Source organism: Ambystoma mexicanum, chromosome 9 (assembly GCF_040938575.1).
Source record: "Ambystoma mexicanum isolate Mex_15411 chromosome 9, UKY_AmexF1_1, whole genome shotgun sequence".
In the NCBI taxonomy this organism is placed as follows: domain Eukaryota; kingdom Metazoa; phylum Chordata; class Amphibia; order Caudata; family Ambystomatidae; genus Ambystoma; species Ambystoma mexicanum.
In genome coordinates, this window is record NC_090931.1 from 1,287,725,428 (window position 1) to 1,287,740,947 (window position 15,520).

At 49.1% G+C, this 15,520-nt stretch overlaps 1 protein-coding gene across 1 annotated transcript in view; it reads left to right on the plus strand.

Annotated features, from left to right (window-relative positions):
• LOC138489066 (protein mono-ADP-ribosyltransferase PARP14-like) overlaps positions 1 to 15,520 on the plus strand; it is a 1,172,404-nt gene that overhangs the window by 315,393 nt on the left and 841,491 nt on the right. The window contains exon 7 of the mRNA XM_069616631.1: positions 1,998 to 4,264. Within this exon, the coding sequence (XP_069472732.1) occupies positions 1,998 to 4,264 (2,267 nt within the window). The remainder of the gene's footprint in view (positions 1 to 1,997; positions 4,265 to 15,520) is intronic.

Below are 15,520 nucleotides of genomic sequence, written 5' to 3' on the forward strand. Positions count from 1 at the left end.
CCTGGTTCCATTCTCCGAGGACCAACTCTATGAATCCTATTGATTCTCACTTCTACTGACTCCTCTGTGTTTAGCAGGTCCCCAAAGACCCCCTTCATCACTGCCTCAAGCTCCTTGTCCGACACCTCTTTCGGCACATTTTTGACCCGGATGTTTGATCTCATGGATCTGTTCTCCATATCCTCCACCTGCATTTCCAGGTTGTGTGTTGCCATTTGTTCCATCCATGTCTCCATTTTCCTCGAGTCTTCCGTCAGCTCCTGTATGGCTCTCTCATTTGTATCCACCCTTTCCTCCATCTTATTCACATCTTGCTTTATCTCTTGAAGCGTGGAGTCCAGGTCCTCCCTCATTCTAGTCATCTGCTTTTGCACTGTTTTCTGAGATTTTATCACTGAATTCTGTGAAGTATTGCTTGAGGAGTGAGTGCATCACTTGTTGGTCGCATTCTTCCTTCTCCTGGGGCACACCCTGTTCTCTTTGTTCCTGGTCCATTAGGGGGGGGGGGTTTGCCTCTCTATCCCACAATTTTTGGAGATTACTTTCCATTGGCTCTCTAGGCCGCTTCGGGGGTAGGGCCCGGTCTTTCCCTCTGGATTTATACATTGTCTCTGGGTCCCGTCTATCCCCTGATATGCTGACCTCCTCTGTCCTTCTGGCCCCCATCTCTGACTCTTTTTTGTTATTTGCGAGGGATGTGGTCCCCACTTTCTTCCCCCTCTTTAGTAAGCAGGGGTTATTTAGCGGCACTGGTTGGTCGCCTCCTCCCACCCCCCATCTGTTTAGGGGAGGCGTTGCGTCTCCTTGCCTTGGGGATTTGTCCATGCTATGCCTGTTCCTCTGGGGTGGGGGGCAGGGGGGCTCCCCAATTCGTCCCCCTGTTGATTTTTCTTATACCCCCCCAATATCACTCTCTTCCGGGGGTAAGGTGGTCACCGCCTCTGGTGTCTGCTCTTGGTTCCTCAAAGGTATCAGGCTACCCCCCCTGTGGCCCGGGCTTTCTATGTTGGACAGCCCCGCTCTATTTGACCGTCTGCTGGGTTGTGTCTCCCCCAGAGGATACCTTTTAGACTGCTGTCCCAGCCTCGTGTCTGAATTGTATTCTAATGGGGAGCCTGGCCCGGGCTCCTCACCTCTTCTTCCACAGTGTCCAGCCCCTCTGGATCACCTGAGGGTCCGGGTTGGCCCCTCTGCCTTCTTTGCCTCAGGCTTTCCCCCAGTCACAATGAGGCTCTCTCCGCTGTCCCTCACCTCTCCTGCCTCATCCAGCAGCCTATCAACGCTCTCAGGGTGCCGGGTGTAGACTACTCCTTCACTCCCACCCCCCCGCTCCTCACCGCTGTGGCCTTCCTCGCCTGGTCCTCTTGCTGCTTCCTCCGACTCGGGCCATTAGTCCCTCCTCCTGTGTATGTCACAGCAGAGGTTCACTCCGGTGGTTTCCCTGTGCTGGGCCACCGTGTAGCTTCCTTCGTTTCGGGCTGTTAAGCCCTCTCTTCTGTGCGCTTTGCTCCTCCACCACCAAGCAGATTCCTTTCACATCACTTTGGCTTTTCCAGCTGTGCTGAAATTACTGCAATTGTTAAACCGTGAGAGAGTTTTCTGGCACTGTCCTTCATTCAATTTATCTTAGGTCCCATCTCCCATTTACAGCCTCGGATGAAGAGTCGGTTTAGACTCGAAACACGTGTCAGGCTACTTTGCAAATAAATCCATCAGACTTATAACCACATCTCTCTTCAATTACTTGTATCACTAATATGTTATAGGTATCTCATCTTTGTTTAATTTCATTATTTTACTGTTTTAGTAATTAGCTATATTTTTGTTTAAATAAAATGACTAATTTTGTATTCTGATTGTGAAGAAACCTTATCTGAACCACCCTACATACAGACGAGTATAATTTGTTACAAAGGAGAACAGAAATCATGAATTTGCCAATGTTATGAAAAATATATTGATCAGTTTGTCATTGTTTTTTTTTTTTCTTTTTGCAGCGATTGAGGCTGTCTTATCAAAACCCCATATGATGAACAAAGAAGCATTTCCTGTATATCCGTACTACAGCTCACTGGATACAGCCTTGTATGGAAAGGATAGACCAGTTATAAAACTGCCCAATCCCATTCGATTAGCTGTAAATCCGTTTATATGGCAGTACCTTGAGAAAGACCAGAAGAGGATGTATGACATAAATAAAGATATGGGTGATTACTATTGTGAGATAACGTGGCCTCAGTCACTCTCTTCTTGCACAGAGGTAATTCTTGCTCCCTCGGCTTTATCTAAGAAGAGGAAGGTACTGGCCAAACTTGCCAAGACTTGGAACGAACAGGTTACCACAAAGTTCTCCAGCATAATGTCACAATACAAGGCCACTGAGTACACTGTGAATCCAGTGGTGTGGGAAGCGATGCAAGAGAAAGTGAACAATGCAGTGGAGACTGGAGTTCTCGTCTTACCTGATGTCACCAAGAGCAAGGTTGCCTTGGCAGGAATTGTGGAAAGCGTTGTCAGAATGGAGCGGCACTTTACTGAAATTCTACAACAAACCAATAAAACACTTGAGAGGACAAATCAAAGTGTGACTGAACATGTGCGGATTTCCCCAGCAGTGTACGCAATTCTGTGCAATGCTAAATTAGAAGAGAGCATCCGGAAGATGTTCCCTGATATGACAATGTCCTACGATGATTCAGTGAACCTTGTCTCTCTTGTTGGGCTACGCGCGGAAGTGTACGGGGCTAAAAGTGAAATACTTGACAGAGAGCGAACCTTAAAGCAAAAAACTATTAATCCCAGCCCTCTTGTTTTGCACTTTATTCAGACAGCAGATAATGAGGAACTGTCCTATAATTTATTCACTGCAAAAAAAATCAATGCAGTTTGTAAGACTCAGGGCAATATGGTGCTGTTGTTGGGAAACACGCAGGATGCCATAGAAAAAGCCGAGCATCAAATTAAGGAAGAAATAATCTTCAAGTGCATTGCTCTTGACGACCGTGGTGTCACTGAACTGGAAGAATGGCGTACACTGAAATGCAGCTTGATGGAAGCTTTTAATTCAGGAAGGAGAACTTTTTCAATGAAGATTGAGGAAGCCCAAGTAGCAATTGTTGGCTATTCGGGTGTAGTCCCAGAGGTCCACGAGCAGGTTGCCAATTTCGTAGACCAGAATACCCAAATACAGATGGGCATCCCCTTACAGTACAAAGTTGTAGAACACTTTCTGAAGGAGGAGAAAAAACCAATGTTGCTTGAAATTGAAAAGAAAAACATCAAAATTGATTTTAAATGCGAAAGTAAACAGAAGCAGATTTGTCTGTACGGTGCTCGGAGAGATGTTCTGGATGTGGCTCAGCGGGTGCACCAAGTGTTAAATTCACTGCATTCTAAAGTCCTAACTGTTAATAAACCAGGAGCAAAGAAATTCTGCCAAAATCTGGACGAAACGTGCTTTATTGCAGCCAAACAAAAATACAAGTGTTGTGTAAAGTTGATGAAAGACGGAGAGGACTATGAAGAGGAGTGCGGCGTGGAGCCGGGCCTTCCCTGCTATCATGTCAGGCTGCCTGGCGGCATAGATGTAGGGGTTTACAAGGATGACCTGTGCAAGCACCCCGTTAATGTAGTGGTGAACGCTTCAAATGAAGACTTGCAGCATATCGGCGCTTTGGCTCTGGCACTTTCGAAGGCCGCGGGACCGCAGCTACAAGCTGATAGTGACACATATGTACATAAACATGGAAAGCTAAACCCTGGTGACATAGCTGTAACATCTGGCTGGAACTTACCCTGCCAGCACGTGGTCCATGCGGTCGGGCCCAGGTGGGACGAGTACAGACGCGCAAATAGCGAGCGTTTGTTGAAGACGGTAATTCAGAAGTGTCTTGGGTTTGCAGAGTCAAATAATCACAGTTCGATAGCAATCCCTGCGGTCAGCTCGGGCATTTTTGGGTTCCCGCTAGACCTGTGCGTGGATTGTATTGTCCTCACCCTTAAGGAACACCTGGAAGCCCGCCGCGGAAAAAGCAGCCTACAGCAAATACACTTTGTCGACTCCAAGCAGGAATCGGTGCGCGCCTTTATAGGTGCATTACAGAAACACTTTGGAGACCGTTCCCCATCAAAACCAGTGACATTGCCAAGAATCCACACAAAAAAAGAAACGGCCGTTCCGGGGAATCAAGAGGCTGTGCAGATAGCCACAACAAAAGAAGGTCTGACTATTACTGTGAAGCAAGGGAACATTGAAGAGGCATCAGTAAGTTACCTTTTAAAAAAATGATGTTCTTATTCAATTGTAATAATTAGTCTTGGTGTGTTGCCATATTTAATTTAAACAGATGCAACTTTCAAATAGTAAACAGTGCTATAACAAGATGAATAAATCTTTATGGATCGCTAACACGATGTTGGCCCAGTTTAATTTAGGAAATGTATGGCACTTTATAACATGTTTGTATTTGAAGGGTACTAAATAACTATTGGATTATGGTGTTTCTATTGATTTATAGTTTTCGAGCAAAGGCAGAGCAGGCAACTCACACTATCTGGCATTGCAGCAGGCATTGAGAGGCAAGCACAGACTCCTTGGGCTGGGAGCCACTTTTCTTCATAAGTGTCGACGTAGTTGTGCTACCCATGTTCTTGCAGGCAGGGCCTAGTGTCAAGATTGTTATCTGACAATATGGAAAAGGTAATTCCATCATAATTGCCTTTTCCATATTGTCAGATAACAATCTTGACTTTTGAGTCATCCAGGCATACTGAAACACATCTGGGTGGTTCTGCCTTCTATGAAAGATTCCATACACGTGCCTCATTTGCCATATGATAAGGAGATTGCCTCCACATATGGCTTGTTTTCAATAAAAGTTAGAAAAGAAATCCCTGCCCACTAGTGAACGTGTCACGCCTCTCCCCCCCCCCCCACCACAAACCCCAATGCGAGTTGGACGCTTTCGATGTGCTCTACCAAGGGAGGTGAACGTGTGGGGATCTTTTTGTGGCAGAGAGGGCCTTGCTCCAGGACTACGGCATGTAAAACTACCGGAGCAATTCATTTACATTCTCCAGCGTGGTTTGACTTTTTTTTTCAAAAAGTACGTTATTAATTGTATTTTCTCAGTCAATTCGTGTGACATCATTTTGTGTTAAAGTGTACAGCACTCCACAGCGAACATCAATATCTTTAGTCTACCGTAAATGGTCTGTTTCCCGTTGTAGGCAGGGGCATTGCTTTCTTTAAATAAAACATCCCGTGCATTATGTGCCTTCTACATCCTCCGCTGGACCAAAATGGCTGTATGACCCCCATCTGCCATGCTAGGATAGGAAAAAGAATGGAAATCTACTGGGGCAAATAGGGGACTGGGGGGTAACGCTCTATGGTGGGACCTTTTAAAAAGGGCAGGAAGCCAGTGGTGACAAAGTGGAGGGCATAGTTCGATTCCAGACTTCCACCCTTTTAGGGAACTTTTTTTTAGTCCTGATTTCTTTTTTCTCAACTTTATTTATAACTTGCACAAAGGAGAACCAAACGGCAGGCAGAACCTGCCAGAATACAGTCAAGTAAATCAAATATAAAGTGTACAGATATCAATAAAACAAATAAAGAAGAAAAAAATGCATATTAGGAGATTGGCTTTGCCGGTAATACCGGCTGATATTTGATGGTAATACTGGCAAAACCAAGGCAGAGAACACCTCGAAGCAGCCGGTAAATGGACATAGGTTTAGGAAATAAGGTCACAGGTGCACCCAATCCATCCAGGTGCACACAGGAAGAGTACAAAAGTGCCACACCTTCCCCCAAAAACACTTCCCAATACAACCATTCTGCCAGTGATTGTTGCAAACATGAATCTGGAGTTGCTGCATGCCAATCTACAGCTGCTGTGGCTGGAATAGCAGCAGAGGCAACAGGAGGCCAGGGAGGGAAGGCAGAGGAGGATGAGTATGATGGGGATGCAGGTGGCGAGGCAGAGGCATGCAGGGATCCCTCGCACAAGGGTCACACCGTGGGCCCTCACTGACAGGCAGGTACTAATCATGTACCGCGTAAGCATGGAGACCATAATTGACCCCCTGGCCCGAATTCAGGTGGACATTGGGAGCAGGATCGACATCCAGTCAGCCATACCACCGCTAGTAAAGCTGGTGCTGGTCCTGCACTTCGTGGTCATTGGCACGTTCCAACACTCTGTGAGCCAGCTGCGCAGGATTTCACAGCCTGCCTACTCCAGAGTGCTGGTGAAGGTGCTGGAGGCCCTCCTGCGCCATGTGGGCCAGCACATCGCCCTCCCTACCACCCAGGCACAGCTCAACGCCACCAAGGCCTGCTTCTTTGCAATTGCAGGCATGTCCAATCTGGTGGCAGCATTGGACTGCACGCATGTTGAGCTGGTGCCCCCACTCGCACGCCTCAGAGGAGTGCTAGAGGACCTGGAAGCAGTTCCATTCCATGAATGTCCAGGTCACCTATGACGCCGACCTTAGCATCATGCACGGCAGTGCCCGATTCCCAGGATCAACCGATGACGTAATGGTCCTGTGGAACAGCATGCTGTCGGCCTACATGAAGTGTCACAGAGGACAAAGGACTTGGATGTTAGGTGAGTACATGTACAATCCCATCTACCTTGCAGCATGAGTGACAGGCAAAAGGTGTAGGGGGCAAAAATGTCACAAATACATGTCCGGAATGGTCCCTGTACATACAGGACCTACCAGTGCACCACTCAAATAACAGGTCACAACACACAGGAGTAGCACATGAATGGGGATGCATCAGCCACTGACTGGACCTATCCAACCCCAACAGGACATCCACATGCAATCCACTACAGGTACCAGAATGCAACCCCCCCATGCAATGGCAGTGAATAGGTTGACATGGCCACCTAGGGGAAGCAAATGTACGCCCAGGGGCACGCCCAAGAGCCCAGTGTCCAACCTGGAGATGACTGAAGGCAACAACAACAAAGACCAAGGTCTACTACGTACAGTCACAGGGAACAACACATTACAGTGATGCACAATTACCTGTGTGCGTATCCAATGACACGCACATGATTGGAACAGGCTACCCAGGCCCACACACACCTGGTGTAAGCTCTGCGTTACAGGCCAAAACTAGGTGCAGGTCCCAAGAACAACAATGTTGCCCATGGTGACGCCGTAAATTGCGCCACCCAATGACACACCCATACATGGGATGAGACACTGCCAAACAACTACTGAGGGTCACTACCCTGCCATCAGAACTGGCATACACTTCGTTCACAAGTAACCATACACACCGTCATGGATGCCACAAAGACCATCTTCACATGTGACCCAGACTCCCATTGGGTACCATGCATGGTGGCAATGCATAGGCAGAGACCCCCCGCCACCAATGAAATGGCGCCCTCACGGTCAGATACCAAAATGCAATGTGTGTGGGCCTTGCACTGTGTGCCAGTATTTCCATGTCAGACTGGACAACCCTCATGGCAATGCAATTCACATGCAGGGACTGGAATGTGGAACAGTGTGGCACAATGTGAAATGGGACATGCATGCACAGATTGACCATTGAGATGCCACGTGACAGGCAATACCACTGCTGGGCATCCTAAGTGATACCTCTGTGTTTCCCCCTTGTAGGTGACTCTGGATACTTACTGCTTCCATGGCCGATGACCACTCTGAGGAATCTCCAGATGCAGCAGGAGATGGCATATAATAGGGCCCACGTTAGGACCAGGGTGGCCATTGATGAGACCTTTGGCCTCTTAAAGGCCCGATTCTGATGCATACACCGGTGTGATGTACAGGCCAGATACGGTTGGACAGAATGTCCTGGCCTGCGCAATGTTGCATAAGATCTGTGTCAGGTGCAACATACCCCAGCCCCCAGATCTGGAAATGCCTCCCCCCCCAGAGGATGATGCTACGTCAGCGGGACCCATGCATGTGGGCATTGAGAGCATGGAGGCCAGGGATGGGCGCATGGCCGGGCAAGAACTTCTTGAGAGCTTTTGTTCTAGTTTACCCTCCACTCTGCACACACGTTGCACCTTTGTAAATATCATGCACCATCACAGTAAACACTTGTTTGAAAAAAGGAATGTCCAGTCCTTGCTTCATGTGAGTGAGATGTTTTGTATTGTAATGTGAATAGTGGCAACCCCCAACCACCCCTCTCACTTTGCCCCCAAACACACCTCACCATTCTCAAACACCCAGTGATGCACCCTGCCAGTGTTTTACAGTTACATGTGGCGCCTCTTTGCCATTGGGCTCTTTGCCCGCTCCTTTGATGACTGGAGTCGCTGGGAGCAGCGCTGTGGGGTTCCAGGCTGGGAGCCCTCGGTGGTGGTGACAGAGGTTGGCGAGTCAGATCCCTGTCGCTGCATGCGCTGCAGAGTCAATAGAATGCTGTGATTGATGGCCTGAGCTGTGGCAGAGGCTACCATATTGCCCTCATGCACCCTTTGGGCAAGGGAGACGATGGCAGCAGCAACACTTTTGAGGGACCTGCCAGCCCTGCAGCCCAACTCCTGCATGCATTCCTGCATCATGCCCATATGATCAAGTTGCTGGCGTGCCATGACGGAGAGTACCAACTGCCTGTTCTCATTGGCAAGCAGGCGTGCATCCAGTGTCTCTATGCTGGGCAGTGGCAGTGGTGGGAGGCAGTGTGCTACAACAAGCAGAGGGGTAGGACATATCATCATCCTCTTCCTCGTCAGTGGTGGTGACCCTGCCACCATGGACTGTTGTCTACAGTGCTGGTGGTGGTGTTGAGGGCACAGGAGGGACAGCAGCACAGGGTGTTCAGACTGTGGCCTTCCAGAGGTGGCTATTGGGGCTGGTGTGTCTCCCTGCTGACAGGTGGTGAGGGCTCTGACCACTGATGTGGTGAGAACGGCAGACACAGGCACTGCTGTGTGGCACTTGCAGCGGTGGGTGATGATGGTGGTGGGTCGGCTGATGCAGCTGATGGTGGTGGGGGTGATACAGGTGTTGTTCTGCTGGTGACCCTGCCGCTTGGGCCTCCTGGCAGAGGATGTGGACTTCGCAGGTTTGGCTACAGAGGTCGATGGTCCAGCTCCATCGATGTCTGTGGACTGTGTTCCTGTTGGGAAGAGATGAGCATGCGGTTAGTAGTCTGGGAAACATGTCTGCTGGCTTACATTACACTCATGCAACATTCAAGTGGCCTCTTTGGGGTCTTTGGCCTAATGTGTGCTCCTACATGTATTTGGTGGGAGTGCAGATTGCCTTTTGGCATGCCATGGTGCCTTTTTGCTGTGTGTGCAGTGAGCGAGCGATTCATGTCGTGGATGTCCTTGACACTCATGGGCGATTCTCATGTGTCCATGTGTGAAACTGTACATTTTTCTATGGTGCTTGTGCATGGTGTGATTAATCTGGGGTTGTTGTCCCTTCTCCCCTAGAGGGAGACCTTCTTCTGGGTGCTAGGGCAGTATGTCCACAGGACATTGGGGGGTCATTACAAGGTTGGAGGTAGCCATGGCGCTTCTAGCACCATGGCTACCCCCTTACTGAATACCGGGTCCGGGTTCCCTGAATGGGGAATTACTGGGCTGTTCCAACCTTGGAGGACCCGGTTTTTCCCCATTCAGGGAACCCATCCCCATTCGAGCCCCCATATGGCTCAATGGGAATGGGGACCATGCTAACAACGGGCTGGTTAATAACGGGCCGTTGTTAGCATGCTGGTCCTTTAGCAGCTCCCACTAAGGGTGCCTGGTAAAACCAGCCGCCCTTAGCGGGACCCGCTAAAGGACCTCGTAATGCGGCGGTAAGGGGTTAATGGCACCGTTACCGGCGTCGTTAACCCCATACCGCCAACCTTGTAATGACCCCCGTTGTTTCTCCTGTGGACGGCATACAAGTGGAAGATTTTGTGGCAAAATAATTGCCCTCTGAGATTGGGAACCAACATCATCAGAGAAGGCAGTATCTGACCGACGTAATCAACCCTGCTCCTTCCTCTTCTTTAAATCATTCCAATACCTGCTTAGACAGAACTGACATATTTTATTACCAATTTATTCCATCTAGCTTAACAAACAAGTATGAGAATCCAAAGACTTTCAAATATCAGATTAAGGCTAGTACTGGGAGGAGGACAGTGAGCACAAAGATTTTGTTTGAGAAGCAGAATGAGTGGTCTAGTCTTCTGAGACCAGTGATTGGCCTAAAGCAGTATAATTATCCTTTGCAGGAGTTTCAAAGGTGTTGAGGCTCAGCAGCAGCGGCAAGCTGGGGAGCGGAGAGGCAGAAGAGGGGAGGGCTATCCCCTTGGAAGCCGAGCACAGAGGAGAAGAACGCGAGAGAGGTCACTGATTCCAGGACTCCTCGCATGACTGTCGTAGGAATCCTCCAGGCTTCCATTGCACTGGCGAGGGATCCTGTGGAAAGGACATCTTGCTGGGAAGGAGCAAACATCAAACAAACCACTGCCGACTGCGAAAAAGTCTCGAGCGTGACCTGGTCCTACAGAGAAGCAGCGGAAGCTCAGGGAACACCTGTACTGACCTGGGAAGGAGAGACTGGTACGCAGGTAACCCGGGAACAGCACAAGGTGTGAGAAGGCACAGAGATGAGCAAGTGAACCTTAAAGAGAGGGTCTGGGACCTTGCAGAAAGCCTGAGAGAGTTTTCTACTTGGCAGGAGAGTGAAACGAAGGGGGGACAACGCCATTGTGCGAGTCGAGGCCCCCCACCTCAAAGAGAGGGTCTGTGATCCTAAAGCAAACTTGGGAGGAATTGCATACTTGGCAGAAGAGCGAGCCAAGGAGATACTGTGCGAGTCAAGGCCCTGTGACTGTTTACCGCGTGGACTTGGCCCTCCGGCCTAGCCTTCGCAGTAGGGAGAGTGGGGCACTGTTCGTATTTTCTCCTCTGAGAATGACTTTCTTTTACCCCTTCTCTTCCCTTCCGCTTGGTCTGGCTGCCGCTTCTGTGAGAAACCTGAAGGTGTCTCACCGGCTAGTCCCCGGGGATCTGTCATCCAGGTGGCCAGGACATGGCCATCGCTGTTGGATCCAGTTCCTGGGGGTGGATTAGTGCGGGAGGATCACCTGGATGGAGGGTCTTCGGGGAGTGGAAATGGGACACCGAAGGGTGAGACGTGGTATCACCTTGCTTATAAAACCTTTTCCCCATCCTGCCCAGTGGGATACTTAGAAACTCTACTCCCCCTTTGCAACACAAACACTTTCTCACAGCGTGAACGACAATGGACTAATACCCAAGCCGTTTACCTGACATGTCCCAACACAGGGGTCAGGCAGAGTTGGGCAATTGCCGACAACTACACCCACCTGACTACCCTTTCCCTTCCCCTTAGAGATAAAAGGCAGAGCACACTCCGAGCAAGGCCGAACGAGGAAGGAGCCATTCCAGGACGGCAGTTCAGACGGAGGAGAAAGGTGGCGAGACCTGAAAGGATGCCAGTGAGGGAGTTGCACTTGCCCTTTTCAACCCAAACCTGCAAAGCCACTGATGAAAGGAACATAAGACCGGGAATCGTAGCTGTCAAATAGTGTGACGGATGTCAGTGGTACATGGCACCCTCCTGCACTGATAGCCAGGGCGGGGACACGTGGTTGCTATCGTGGTACCATCTTAGACTCCAGGTGACAAAGGAACTGCCAACAAGAACAGCACATCCGGAGAGTCGGAAGAACCTGATAGTCAACCGGCCTGTGTTAGGCTCAAGGTTTCAGTGGCAACATTAAGAAGATAAATAGACAAGAGGTCTTTTGTGAACACACTTGGTACCAGAGATGGAGTGGTCTGGTGTGGCGTTGGGCGCTCAGTCAAAGGTCTCTGACTGGTACCCCTCTCCTGAACAAAGAACATTGTGAGTAAAGAAACTACAAGTACCAAGTGGCCATAGGTAAGGACGGTATAAGGTGTTAAGGTGGTCATACAAGGATCAAGTCAAATCCCTTGTGCAATCGAAAGTCCTTGACACATTGCATAAGTTTTATTTACTTGTGTTTAATCGCTTTTGCGAATTTTACAAGGACGATGCTGCTTATGTACTAAAAACCCTCACCTAAGGCTCATTTCACTCCAGAGGCAGTCCATTTCGTTTTTTCACCCGACATCAGCCTATTCCACCATATAGATTCTTCTTCTTCTTTATCCCCCACAAAATCTGTGCACAGGCTGTTCAGGTAGGTAGCTCTTACATCACTTGGCTCCGGGCATTGTAGCAGGAGATGCCTTAGGGTTTCAGGTTGATTTTGCTGAATGCATAGTCTGCATTCTTTGCAGTTTGTTTGCAGCCTGACTGCCTGAATTTCACGGGTAGTGAGCAGGTTTAGGCGTGCTCTCATGTACGTTTTCCTGAGCTGTTTGTTCGGGAATTTGATGCAATAGGCCAACAGCATTTTCAATCTATTGAAGTTTGGAGGGAGGTGCTTTGTGAGTTTGTTGGCCTGCGCTTTATCGATGGTATCAATCCAATCTTGGACTTCCATTTTAAACTTTACTCTTACAGGATTAGTTTTCAAGTCCTCTTCTGTACATGCAATCTCAGACAGCTTAGCCTTTAGTTTGTCTACCCATGCGTTTAGAATGGTCAAATGGCGGTTTGCTATTTCCGTTTTGTTCGGTTTTGTTATTGTAAAACAGGTATTTGCGCCCAGCTGAGGAGAACACTGTGCGAACTGGGATGGTATAAAGCCTGCGCTTGACGACGGCTAACAGAGTGACCCAGCACGACAAGATCACCCTTCAGAAGTCTCTATTTAAATTGGCAAGCACTCTGGTTGTCAGAGCCCGACTGAGGGAGACTGATGACTGAGAAAAGGATTGGAGCACGGCTGAGGGGGATTCAAGGGTGAGGGGTTAATCATCCGACGCAAAGGTTAACAGAAGGAACTTTTGTTGTTTTGGCATATCAGGCTTGAAGAGACTTGAAGGCCTCGATTCGGAGAAAAGGAACTGTAAGTTTGTGCCGAAAAAGCCCAGCAGTGTGCTAAGCTCGAAAGTCCTGCCTTGTCCAGTGCTAAAACGTCGGGAAGGGAGACCCCGGTCATAACATCCTGACTTATCATTTTGCGAGCACTTCTTTCTTTTCTTGTGAACATTATCCTACTCTCTTTTGTAGCATAGCGCTAAGGAGTGGCAATCGTTTTTTTTTAGTATAGGCCCTTTTTTCATTTGACTAGGCTCCACTAGGAATGTATTATTATTTGATGGTCGTAGCTTGCTCCCATCTTAAATTTAGGTTTAGATTAGGCGTTTATCTCACCAACTTTACATTTTAATAAACACCCTTGAACTGTGACCACATGTCTGTCTTACTTTGATGCCATGCCTTCCTTACACTTCCCTCTGCTATGCAGAATACTCCCTTTAAATGTTGCCCGTCTTGCAATGGCAAATTCCCTTGGAAGGACACCCATCGCTGATGCAATTGGTGTCTCTCTCGTGACCACGACGAGCGTTTGTGTAAAGCCTGTAAGCTCTTTCGGCCTAAGGCCCTGAAAGACAGGCATACAAAACGGTGGGCGGCCTACGCCATGCAGGCCGAGAGTCACTCCCCCACCGTCGCCTTATACGAGGGATCTGGTGGCAGCCGTGGCGTCGATTCCGAGGCTGTTGACCTTATTGTGGAGCCCTCACGCTCCCATGTGTCCATCTCTGGGCCTGACAGGCATGCCACTGGCAGTGTTATGGGGATGTCACATCCCGGCGACAGGGACACTCCCACATCACATGCTTCTAAGCACACAGCCCCCAAATTCTCCCCGGTGGACCCTTCGAGGAAAGTTGCCACGCCCGCAGGTCCATCAAAGTATTCGACTGGGCCTTCCGAGCCTCGCGGTTCGGCACCCTCTCCGCAATCGCCTCTGCGACCTACACATGGTGTTAAAGCTCTTTCTGTAGCAGGCGCTTCCTCTAAATCTTCAACTTCCAAAACGGTAGCGCAGAAAGGCGCTCCCAAAAGGGTTCACTCAGTGAAAAAACACTCCAGAGGCTTCGGGAAAAGCTCTCTAAGACTACTTTGCATGTTTTGGACCCCAGGACATCCCCTTCTTCGCCTGAGGGCTATTCTCCGGCCTCCTCTCCTCTTACAAGAGGCCCTACATCCCGACCCAACTCCTCCTGCAAGGACTTTTCCTCTTGCAGATCCTTCAGACTCTTCTAAATGGACCAGGCACAACGGATGGCCATCTAGCCCATTCCCACTGGGCAGGGGAACGTGACAGGGGTGTCCCCTATCCCCGTTACTGTTCGCGCTGGCTATCGAGCCTCTGGCCTTGTGGCTCCGCCAGGTCAGCAGATGGCTGGGTTTCCGTTGGCCAGACGGGGGAGAGGACAAGCTCTCCTTATACGCTGATGATCTCTTCAGTTATTTGGGTGACCCAGCCCTAGTCGCAAACATGCTGACGGGTTTTAGTGTTTTCAGTGGACTACGAGTTAACTCAGGGAAATCAGTCTTCTTCCCGGTGAAAGGTGGGGAATATGCGATGCCGCCAGACTGTCCATATCACATTGAACGCGACAGCTTCCACTATTTGGGAATCCAGATATCGAGGGACATAACGGAATACATACCCAGTAATTTACACCCGATTGCTGACCGGTTCTCAAACAACATCCGACATTGGAAGCTTCTCCCCTTGAAGCTACTGGGAAGAGTGGCACTCTTCAAAATGTTAGCGTTACCACGCTTCTTATATATTTTACAAAACGCCCCACTCTTGATTCCAGATTCGGTTTTCCAACAGATAGACGGTCTACTTAGGGAATTTATATGTGGAGGAGGTCACCTCTGCATCACCCTCAGCATATTACAGAGGTCAATATGGGAGGGGGGAGTGGGACTGCCACATCTTCAATCATACTATTGGGTGAGCCAAATGGTAGTACATCATGACGTGCTTTACAGAGACCAGGGACTACCACACATCAAAGCCGAGAGGCTGGGACGACAAAATGACGCCACTGGCAATGCTTTACCAACCCCTTCCCAATCCCCCCTTACAAACAATGGCAGCACACTGTCATAATATGGAAGAAAGCCCATAGATACATTGGGTGGGGAGATAAGGTAACCCAGATGCAACCTCTCTGTAATAACAGTAACCTTGCTGAAATGAGTAAGATACCGACATGGTCAAGAGGGTTGGAAGCCTGAATCACTGTAGTTGGGGATATCCTAACTGAGGGGGAATTCACTCCATTTGAGGCACTGCAGCAAAAATGTGGTCTCCCGGACACGGATCGGTACCACTATATGCATATTGCCCATGCGCTGCACAGATGCATACCATCATTTGCAGACATGCCCCAATGCACCCCTCTGGAATGCAAGCCTTTTGATAGAACATATACCCACTAAAGTCACTTCCACTTTATACTCTGCCATAACATCCTTTGCCACGCAGGAACTAGCCAACCTTAAATCGAAATGGGAAATTGATGTGGGCACTATTGATCTGGAAGACTGGATTCTGGCTTTAATGCACCCGCGAGAG